General features: G+C 40.8%; 2 protein-coding genes across 2 annotated transcripts; both read left to right on the plus strand.

Annotated features, from left to right (window-relative positions):
• The first annotated feature begins 1,411 nt into the window (after positions 1 to 1,411).
• Positions 1,412 to 7,296, plus strand: LOC142941960 (scavenger receptor cysteine-rich type 1 protein M130-like). The gene is made up of 4 exons (XM_076084090.1): positions 1,412 to 1,472; positions 4,889 to 4,996; positions 6,563 to 6,889; positions 6,983 to 7,296. The coding sequence occupies exons 1-4, from the start codon at positions 1,412 to 1,414 to the stop codon at positions 7,294 to 7,296; spliced, it is 810 nt and encodes a 269-aa protein (XP_075940205.1).
• Positions 7,297 to 9,417: 2,121 nt separating this feature from the next.
• Positions 9,418 to 10,736, plus strand: LOC142941962 (CD5 antigen-like). Its single transcript, XM_076084091.1, has 3 exons — positions 9,418 to 9,424; positions 10,015 to 10,329; positions 10,423 to 10,736. The coding sequence occupies exons 1-3, from the start codon at positions 9,418 to 9,420 to the stop codon at positions 10,734 to 10,736; spliced, it is 636 nt and encodes a 211-aa protein (XP_075940206.1).
• The last annotated feature ends 1,065 nt before the right edge of the window (positions 10,737 to 11,801 follow it).

Consider the following 11,801-nt stretch of genomic DNA (forward strand, 5'->3'; position numbering starts at 1 on the left):
CTTAGAAAATCAAAATCTTGACTTTGTACATTAATTTTGTAATTACTGTCTATCACAAATATATCTCATTTTATTTTAAACATGTTATATTTTATCCCTTTATTTTGATTTCTTATTTTTTACTTGTGTGATTTTCTTTTTATACATATTCAATGAGCTTTGTTGAACCTGACTTCTAAGATTTGTGTTGCCAATGCCTGCTTCTCTGTAATCTATATGACAATAAAATGTTTTTAATGTGTTTAAGTGCGACATCCTTCTCCTCAGAGTGTCAGCAGCAGTGTTTCTGAGGGGAGAGTAACTCCCTTTGGGCGTGGACTTCAGGCTTTGACACTTTGCAGGACTTTTACATGAACAGAAATATATAGAACACACTAAGGAGAGGGAAGCAGCAGGAAAGCACAATAGGTCCTCTTTGATGCTTCTATAATTATATTACAATAAAATAATATTCTGAAATGCTCCATTGTGCATAATGAGTGCTTTTACTGTAACAGAGTATTTCTACACTGTCCTATTAGTATTTTTACTGTGACAGAGTATTTCTACACTGTCGTATTAGTACTTTTACTGAAGTAAAAGATGTGAGTACTTCTTCCATCTCTGCTCACACAGAGAAACTTGATCAAGTGCAACAACAGTCAGTTTTAATCAGGACAAATAGAAACGGTAATGTGGATGTAGCCAAACGCAACCCCGGAGTTTTCAAACACCTCCGTTTAGGGTGCTCCAAAACTCCGGCGTAGTGTGGCCGCTCAGTGTAAACGTAGCAAAACATATGTGTTTCCAAACGTAAGCAGAGTAGTGTGGACATGGCCTTAAACCGTGGGCGGGGCTGAAAGTGTTGATGCAGCTAAACAACAACACAAACATATCCACAGCTTCAGATCAGTTTCAAAATAAAAAGCAGAGATTAATAAATGAGCCAACGGAGCAAAACAATATGAGTTGATGTGAATACAGAAAGCAGCAGAGCTGGAAATATCCTGCAGCTTCATGAAGGACTAAAGTGAACCAACACAGAAACATGATGCAGTAAACTGAGTCAGACACAGTCAGTGACAGTGATAGGAACCCAGCAGTCACTCACACTGCAGCAGTAGCAGTAGTAGTAGTAAGTAGCTGTAACTGCTGATGTTAACACATCTATCAGAAATAATAAGAGGACACTGACAGCATTAATCTGATAGGAACATCTCAGCCTGTCCTGGCTGTCATGGTAACAGTCATTTAATCTTCAATCAGTTTCACAGAGACGTGCAAATATAATCTGTCAAACTAAAGGCAACTATGAGCTCCACCTCTCCTCCCGTACGCAGATATGCACTGAGGACAGCACATGTGACTATCAGAGCAGAGAGAGACAGACGGACAGAGAGACAAACGGACAGAGAGACAGACGGACAGAGAGATGGTCTACCTGGACGTCATGGATCACCTGTTGATGCTGTTGCTGTTGGTCTGGAGCTCAGGTAGGACTCTGCTTTAAAGATGATGTGCTTTATTCAAATATTTCTGCTGGATCGTTAAATCAGAAAACACACACACACACACACACACACACACACACACACACACACACAATAGAAAACAGTAAAACTGCAATATATGCACATATATAGACAATTATAATATTTTAAATATATTATTATTTATAGTGGTCCTGTTTGCTTTTTTTGCTATATATTATTCATCTATATCATAGCCTATTATATTTAATAGTAGTTATTGTACAGGTGGAGCTGTTATCTTCATATTTATTCTGGTCTTCTAAAAGATCCTTTTTCTTTTGTTGTGTGTTTCTGTTTTTCAGGTTTTTGTGTTTTGTTATTATTATTTTTGTTGTATTATTGTTGTGAAGTTGCTGTTATTACATATTATAATAATTATCACTATTATTACTGTTATTATTATAAACGAAAGGGGGAAAAATGATGATAATAAGAAATACATGAATTCCTATCTCGCACTGACAACCTCTCAACCACTTTTTATTTTATTTTTTATTTTCTTAATTAAATGAAAAAGAAAAAACAATAATAATAATAATAATAACATTTTGTCATATTGTTTTAACCACGGCCTCCCCTGGTGTTCCGTCCCGTCCCTGGCGGCTCGAGCTCAATCCGGGGCAGTCTGATGGATCCCTCTGGAGCGGGTGATATGGGGATGGAAGGCTGGGTCACCGTTAATATATCACAAATGTATATATATTAATTACAGTATAACTGACTGATAAGCCCCCACAAAAGAACAGGCCCCCTCCCAGGGTCTGGGAGCTGTTTCTTTGCTCAAACCCGCACTGGGCCAGCCCCCTCCTCAAATGGTCTGGGGGCGACCCAAAGCTGGACCGATCAGCCTTTAAAAAAAACAATAAATAAATAAATAAAATAATAAAATAATATTTAACTCGGTTGACCCGGCCTGACTGATCCTACTGTCCTGTTCTGGAGCTCTCTGACGGGGCCCTGGTCGTGGTTTTTGTCATTTATGTAATTTGACCTCATTTATGTACTTTCTTATGTTTTTTTCTTTCATCTGAAAAGGCTCAGGCACACACACACACACACACACACACACACACACACACACACACACACACACACACACACACACACACACATACATCGTCCTCTTGTTGTATGTATTGTCTCTCTTGTCTTGCAATAAATAAATTTAAAAAAATAATAATAATTTCATTGCAATTCCACAAAACAGTTATGACAACAGAGTGAGGTCGTATTGTCATGTATTTCAAGATTATTGCGATCAAATAAAAACTGTTCATAAATTATTCCTACTAATAAAAAAAGATTGATGTAAGTGTAATTAATTATTGACTGTATGAACTGCAGCAGTATGGTGGAACAAAAAAAAAAAAAAGTATCCTTTTGGTTGATAAAACGTGATGATGTGCCCTGAACTTTGTAAAAATTGTACACATTCAATTTATAATCCCCCAAATTTTCATCAAATCATAACTTATTGATTATATTTTTAGTCAACTAATATTTCTGCAATCAATGTATATTTAGTCATTATCTCTCTGTGCAGTGTTTTTCAATGTTCTAGGTGGAGTCGGCCATAGATTCTGACTCAAGACAAATTGACAGGAAACGATGTAATCAGCTTTACTGTTTCCTGTTCACTCTCCTACAGCCCTATCAGAGCCGCATTAAGATACTGCTAATGCTAACACAACGTTTCCTGCTGCTTCACATTAAAGCACCTCAACAACACAATCACAACTGGGGCTTTTATTGTGAAGCAGTCACAGGAAACACAATGTATTCATCACTGAGGTCAAAAACGGGAGAGACTATCATGACTCACTGCCTCTGATTAGCTAAACCTGGATGGTTAATCTAAAATGTACTAGTTGGGAAGGTCAACAAACTGGCGTGACAGCAAGCTATCACCTGTGGGGGTCGCTTGCTAGCCAGCCGACCGGTCCAGCTGCCAACACTCTAAACCAAACAGTTGATTTCTGGATTTCTGGCCTAAATAAATCTCAGAGAGGAGTTTAATGATGAATAGCATACAAACATTGAAGAAAACTTACAGTTTGGGTTCGTTTCTCTGCTGCTCTGGTGCTTGGCCCTTGTTTAGTTCGTAATGCTGGTTAGCACCATAGCTAGGCTAACGTTAGCATTTAGCAGACACCTGTAACACCTGGCAGGGCATAGCCAATCACAGGCAGAGTCGGGGCGGGTCTTCCTGCAAGGCACACTGGTTAGACCCGCCCAGCGAGTCATGATAGTCTTTCCCATCAAAAATGTATCAACGAAACTAGACGGCAGGCATTTTGTTCATTTTGTTGTCAGTGGATTCATTTGAGACATTGTCCGGAGTCACAGACAGATTACATCCTACAGAGTACATAGAAGGTTGGAAGGTTGGAAAAGGAGGAAGCGTTTAGGAGAGGGGACAAGGACAGGTTTAACGAGACAAAGCACAGGTTTAGCAAGGCGGTGAGAGATGGTAAACAACTGTACTCAGACTTTGACAGCAGTTCTCAGCAATTGACTGCTTCTGTCTGAAAGGTTCTCAAACTCATCAATAAAGGCCGGGACTCCCACTGACCCTTGCAGAACTTTACTCTATAGAAATACACTTGACACTTTAATAACATACTTGTTTTGACAATTTCAGATTTGTTTATGTGTTTGTTGACCATATTTTATTGTAAATGTTCATATTTTCTCTTTTTAAATTATGTCTTATACTGTGTTTATCGTTATGCACAATGGACTAGCAAAATGTCTTGTACTGTATGTGTGACGTACTTGGCAATAAACCGTTTCTGATTCTGTTCACACTGCAGTATACTAGATCAACACAATGCTTGTTGTGATTGTATGTAATGGTGGGTGTGTTTGAAATGTTTGGATGTGTGCTGCTGTCTTTTTAACTTTTGACATGTCTCTTTATTAAGCCCCTTCCCTCAGGACGCTTTGCCTTCTGCCACAGAGTCATCGTAAATAATAAAAAAAAAATTGAAATTATGCCAAATGTTTTTTTTTCGGTTGTTTTGTCACAACAAATAATACCCTTTAATGTCACCTTCTGTGATTAGCTGAAACGGAAGGAGACATCTAAAAAACACTGTAACACAGTCTGTATGTAACAACATCCAAATAAGTGTTTGATGAAAATTGCAAATACATTAAAAAATATATATTTGTGGAATTCTATTACATTTACTTACAACAAATATGTGCCTTTTTCTCCAGGACTCCAGACTGAAGGAAATCACACATCAACAGGTAAATAGAGAAAGAAAAGATAAATAAAGAATCAATGAAGCAGAATCAGCATTCAAGTTTTAATTTGATCTTTTCTTAATTAAATTCACTTCTTTACTGACGACTCTCTTGTTTCTGTTCAGAGTCTGTCAGGTTGGTGGGAGGAGACAGTCGCTGTGCAGGAACACTGGAGGTGAAACAGGGAGACTGGAGACCAGTAGATGGCTCTGACTGGAGCCTGAAGGAAGCAGCTGTTGTCTGTAGAGATCTGGACTGTGGCTCTGCTGTTTCTATCAGACAGAGAGAGGAGTCCTCAGACAGATCTGTGTGGAGTATCTACTCTCACTGTGTTCAGTCTGGATCTCCTGTGAGGGAGTGTGTAACATCAGATTCCTCCTCATCCATCATGGATCTCACATGCTCAGGTATGCTAATCAGTGACATCATCTATGTGCCAAACTAATTCATATTTTTCAATCCAGTCCCTCTCTAACTACATACTGAGAATCTGTATATAACACTCTCTGAGGAGGCTCTATCCCTTCATGAGCCTTCACCTGTCTCTTCCTTATTTGGTGTACCATTACATTCCTCATTGTCTGCTTTCAAACATGACTTTATTGAATGTTTATTTCTGCTGGCTCAGCACCTTATTGCTGAAGTGGAGACATGTTTCTTCATTCATGACAGGTGTTTCCCTTGATTTGAGCTCAATGTAAATCTGCAGTGAGAGAATCTCCTTCTCAGCAGCAAAGCTGTCCAGGTGGAACAGTGATACTATTTTACACTCAGTAAAGCTCTTCTGATGATGTGATCTTGCTCCACATACATGTCAAGCTGCATAATGTCTTTGTCCTGATGTTTCACTTCTGCCTGCATGTGAGGAAAGTTCACAGCGTTAAAGTCTACTTGACAGCAGTTGTATCTTTTAAACGTGTTCCCTAATCCTGTTAATGACATGTTCATCATAACCCTGCAGCTCTAAATTAGGTTTGTTGAACAGGCAAGGAAGAGCTTTCAGAAACGCTAAACCCAAAAGCCACTGGTAGTCCTCTAGCTCTGCATGTTCTGCATGTAATGAAAGATTCAGAAAGTCTCCCTGAATCTCAACAGAAATGTGCCTCTGCTCATCCATCTTACATCAGTGTGCAGCAGTAGGTCTCTGTGTTTCATGTCCTACTCCTCCAAATGAGATGAGGTTGCCATGTAGTCAGTACCCAGCATGCACCAGCAAGCCAAAGCTTTAATGTTAGTTATTATTGATTGGTTGTTGAAGTTGTTAAAGTGTTGTTTATCATAGCCTACATGCAAAAGTGTGTTTGTGTTAAGTAATCAATTTGATGTTCTTAGCCTCTCTTAATGTGTGTGTAATTTCATGTGTTGTCACCCTTGGGTTGAATTGTATTTGTCAGAATATGACACCTGTGTATTTCATTTTAGAGCGGATTGTGCACAAGGGAGTTACATAGATCATTCATTTCATGATTACATTTTTTGGCCTAAGCTTCTTGCAATCAGCTGGAAATCAGACAGATGAATTGGTTGGACACCTCTGGTCTGGACCTAGTGTCTGACCCACACCTAATGTGACCCATTTTACTTATGTCATATAGTTATGAAAACTCCTCAGTCAATGCACTGTATCTATTGAACCAGTATTATGGTATATGTTTTGTATTATTGTAAATATTGCTTAATATTATTATTATTATTGACTTGTATTATTTTTTAATTACACCTCTGGATTGTTGCTTCATGACATCTTGTTATTTAGTGTCTGGTGTCTTTTATCTCTCTTGTATCTTCTATCATCTCTCCAGACTCTGTCAGGCTGGTGAATGGGACTAGTCTGTGCTCAGGCAGACTGGAGGTGAAGTCTAACCAGTCTAACCAGTCTAACCAGTGGTGGTCCTCAGTGTGTGAAGATGACTTTGACCAGCAGGATGCAGAGGTGGTCTGTAGGGAGCTTGGCTGTGGGGCTCCTTCAGTCCTCCAGGGGGCGCTCTATGGAGAAGTGGAGGCTCCAATGTGGACCAAAGAGTTCCAGTGTGGAGGCCATGAGTCTGCTCTCCTGGACTGTAGAAGCTCAGGCTCAGATAGAAACACCTGCTCACCTAACAAAGCTGTTGGACTCACCTGCTCAGGTAGAAGAGGAGCTGCAGCTTTGATCTGGTTCATTTCTGTTCTACTGAAACTCACTTTGTTCTTTCACTGACGACTCTCTTGTTTCTGTTCAGAACCTGTCAGGTTGGTGGGAGGAGACAGTCGCTGTGCAGGAACAGTGGAGCTGAAACGAGGAGACTGGAGACCAGTAGATAGTTATGACTGGACCCTGAAGGAAGCAGCTGTTGTCTGTAGAGAGCTGGACTGTGGCTCTGTTGTTAGACAGAGAGAGGAGTCCTCAAAGAGATCTGTGTGGAGGATCAACTCTGACTGTGTTCAGTCTGGATCTTCTCTGAGAGAGTGTGTAACATCACATTTCTCTTCCTCCATCATGGATCTCACATGCTCAGGTATGCTAATCAGTGACATCATCTATGTGCCAATCTAATTCATATGATTCGGTCTTGTCCCTCTCTAACTACATACTGAGAATCTGTATATAACACTCTCTGAGGAGGCTCTATCCCTTCATGAGCCTTCAGCTGTCGCTTCCTTATTCGGTGTACCATTAGATTCCTCATTGTCTGCTTTCAAACCTGACTTTTTTGAATGTTTAACTCTGCTGGCTCAGCACCTTATTGCTGAAGTGGAGACATGTTTCTTGGTCAAGTTCAAGGCACATCTTCTGAGGTGTGGATACTTATGTTCCATCAGTAAGTATAATAACTTTTCACTCATGCCAGGTGTTGCTCTAGATTTAATCTCAATGTAAATCTGCCATGTCCTACTCCTCCAAGTGAGCACAGTCTCACAGAACAGAACTCGCAATCTTCATCAGAATCAGAATCAGAATCAGAACCGTTTATTGCCAAGGAAGTTTGCACCTACAAGGAATTTGTCATGGCGGGTGGTGCGTAACATTTAACAATAAACAACAATCAACACAGTGCACGAAATAGAAACATATTAAAATTTACAATAAAATATAAAATAAAGTGCACAACAAAACAGATAACAGGACTGTAAAACAAGTGAAGTGTAAGTGAAATGTTAAAAGTGATGAGTGTGTTTAAATAAAGAAACAGGGATGTGCAGGGGAGAGACCAGAAGGAAATGTCCTGGGGATGACAGAGTCAGTGGGGGACCCGGGCTTTGTTAATGAGCCCGACTGCGGACGAGAAGAAACTGTTTGTGTGGCGTGAGGTCTTGGTTCTGATGGACCTCAGCCTCCTGCCAGATGGAAGGGGCACGAACAGATCATGTCCAGGGTGAGAGGGGTCGGCTACAATCTTTCTTGCTCGCTTCAGGGTCCTTGAAGCGAACAGGTCCTGGAGGGACGGCAGATTGCAGCCAATCACTGTCTCGGCAGAGCGAATGATGCGCTGCAGTCTTCCCTTGTCCTTGGCAGTGGCTGCAGCGTACCAGACTGTGATGGAGGAGCAGAGGATGGACTCGATGATGGCTGTGTAGGAGTGCACCATCATTGTCTTTGGCAGGTTGAATTTCTTCAGCTACCTCAGGAAGTACATCCTTCATGGCAACATCCATCACTTCATTCATGTTTAACATCTTCCCCCAGAATGCTTGCTGGTGAATTGTACATGATAATTCAGGGAGCCGGGAAAGTTTACTGTATTTGCACAATATGATGAACCCGGTAGCGCTAATCCATCTCGTAGCTTCTGTGCACCGTATTTTAATGCCGCTCTAAATTGTCCTACTTTGGTAAGGACACGCTCGCATTGTAGATGAGACAGACAGTGTTGAAATCTCAGTCAACAAAAATTATTTCTCCTCCCAGTCTGACTAAAAATGTTAAGTATTCGATCTTTTGATTGTTGATATTTGTATTTTGAGCTAACTTAGCTAGCTGGTCGACCGCATGGACAGTTCTAATCATCTCCAGTTTGTCACTGACAATGAGCAGCGACCAAGAATCCCAACGTGCCTACAGGAACAACAGGACAGTGACATAGAACGTATAGAAGACGTGGACGTAGTCACTGTGACGTCATCCATTGCTTTGTGGACTACCATTTTGAATCCTCAAATTCAAGAGTTTGGCCGTTGCCATCTTGTTTTTTTCCAACCAGAAGTGACATGAGAGGGTGGAGCTAAATAAAACATGAGTGGAGCCAAGTACAACCATCTTTAGGCAACCAAAATATTATAATTAACTTTCATGAAGTGAAAATACACTGTGAAAAGGTTAAAGTAGTGGGACTAAAACACGGACAACTCCCAGACTGGACATTGCCATGGTAGCGACGTATCAATCACAAAGTAGCCCCGCCCTAAAGCATACCCTGCTTTATGGTCTGTTTGACTCTAAATGGACCATAATTTACCAAATGAACATCATGCTTTATTGAAGAAGACTTGAAACTAGAGATTGAGACCATAAACTCATGTTTACAATGTTTACTGAGGTAATAAATCAAGAGAGAAGTAGTCATTTTCTCATAGACTTCTATACAACCAAAGGAGTCGCCCCCTGATGGACATTAGAGAGAATGCAGGTTAAATGTAGTACAGCATTGACTTCACTTTCAGACCCAGAGGTTGCCACATGGACAGTACCCAGCATGCAGCAGCAAGCCAAAACTTTAATGTGATTTATTATTGATTGGCTGTTAAGTGTTGTTTATAGAAGCCTACATGTAAAAGTGATTTTTCTGTTAAGTGATACATTTGATGATTTGACCTCTCTTAATATGTGAGTAATTTGAGGTGTTGTCACCCTTGTGTTGAATTGTATCTGGCAGAATAAGACACCTGTGTTGTTACACTACTAATGGGGTGTGCACAAAGAAGCCACATAGATCATTCATTTCATGATTACATTTTTGGAGCTGAGCTTCTGGCGAACAGCTAGAAATCAATCTGATCGACTGGTTGGACATCTCTGGTCTAGACCTAGTGTCTGACCCACAGTGATTTTAGTGTTTTTTACCATTGTGACCCAGTCGTTTGTTGTTATGAAAACTTCTCAGTCAATGCAACTTATTGTACCAGTATTATGTTATGACATGGTTCGTATTATTATAATTATTTCTTAATATTATTATTTTTTTATAATTACACCTCTGGATTGTTGCTTCATGACATCTTGTTATTTAGTGTCTGGTGTCTTTTATCTCTCTTGTATCTTCTATCATCTCTCCAGACTCTGTCAGGCTGGTGAATGGGACTAGTCTGTGCTCAGGCAGACTGGAGGTGAAGTCTAACCAGTCTAACCAGTGGTGGTCCTCAGTGTGTGAAGATGTCTTTGGCCAGCAGGATGCAGAGGTGGTCTGTAGGGAGCTTGGCTGTGGGGCTCCTTCAGTCCTCCAGGGGGCGCTCTATGGAGAAGTGGAGGCTTCAATGTGGACCAAAGAGTTCCAGTGTGGAGGCCATGAGTCTGCTCTCCTGGACTGTAGAAGCTCGGGCTCAGATAGAAACACCTGCTCACCTAACAAAACTGTTGGACTCACCTGCTCAGGTAGAAGAGGAGCTGCAGCTTTGATCTGGTTCATTTATGTTTTAATTAAACTCACTATGTTCTTTTACTGACAACTCTCTTGTTTCTGTTCAGAACCTGTCAGGTTGGTGGGAGGAGACAGTCGCTGTGCAGGAACAGTGGAGCTGAAACGAGGAGACTGGAGACCAGTAGATGGTTATGGCTGGACCCTGAAGGAAGCAGCTGTTGCCTGTAGAAATCTGGACTGTGGCTCTGCTGTTAGACAGAGAGAGGAGTCCTCAGAAAGATCTGTGTGGAGGATCAACTCTGACTGTGTTCAGTCTGGATCTTCTCTGAGAGAGTGTGTAACATCAGATTCCTCTTCCTCCATCATGGATCTCACATGCTCAGGTATGCTAATCAGTGACATCATCTATGTGCCAATATGATTCGGTCTTGTCCCTCTCTAACTACATACTGAGAATCTGTATATAACACACTCTGAGGAGGCTCTATCCCTTCATGAGCCTTCACCTGTCGCTTCCTTATTCGGTGTACCATTAGATTCCTCATTGTCTGCTTTCAAACGTGACTTTTTTGAATGTTTAACTCTGCTGGCTCAGCACCTTATTGCTGAAGTGGAGACATGTTTCTTGGTCAAGTTCAAGGCACATCTTCTGAGGTGTGGATACTTGTGTTCCATCAGTAAGTATAATAACTTTTCATTCATGCCAGGTGTTGCTCTAGATTTAATCTCAATGTAAATCTGCCATGTCCTACTCCTCCAAGTGAGCACAGTCTCACAGAACAGAACTCACAATCTTCATGGCAACATCCATCACTTCATTCATGTTTAACATCTTCCCCCAGAATGCTTGCTGGTGAATTGTACATGATAATTCAGGGAGCCGGGAAAGTTTACTGTATTTGCACAATATGATGAACCCGGTAGCGCTAATCCATCTCGTAGCTTCTGTGCACCGTATTTTAATGCCGCTCTAAATTGTCCTACTTTGGTAAGGACACGCTCGCATTGTAGATGAGACAGACAGTGTTGAAATCTCAGTCAACAAAAATAAATTCTCCTCCCAGTCTGACTAAAAATGTTAAGTATTCGATCTTTTGACTGTTGATATTTGTATTTTGAGCTAACTTAGCTAGCTGGTCGATCGCATGGACAGTTCTAATCTTCTCCAGTTTGTCACTGACAATGAGCAGCGACCAAGAATCCCAACGTGCCTACAGGAACAACAGGACAGTGACATAGAATGTATAGAAGACGTGGACGTAGTCACTGTGACGTCATCCATTGCTTTGTGGACTACCATTTTGAATCCTCAAATTCAAGATTTTGGCCGTTGCCATCTTGTTTTTTTCCAACCAGAAGTGACATGAGAGGGTGGAGCTAAATAAAACATGAGTGGAGCCAAGTACAACCATCTTTAGGCAACCAAAATATTATAATTAACTTTCATGAAGTGAAAATACACTGTGAAAAGGTTAAAGTAGTGGGA

This window comes from Anarhichas minor, unplaced genomic scaffold (genome assembly GCF_050575085.1).
Source record: "Anarhichas minor isolate MPS153535 unplaced genomic scaffold, ASM5057508v1 ptg000136l, whole genome shotgun sequence".
NCBI lineage: Eukaryota > Metazoa > Chordata > Actinopteri > Perciformes > Anarhichadidae > Anarhichas > Anarhichas minor.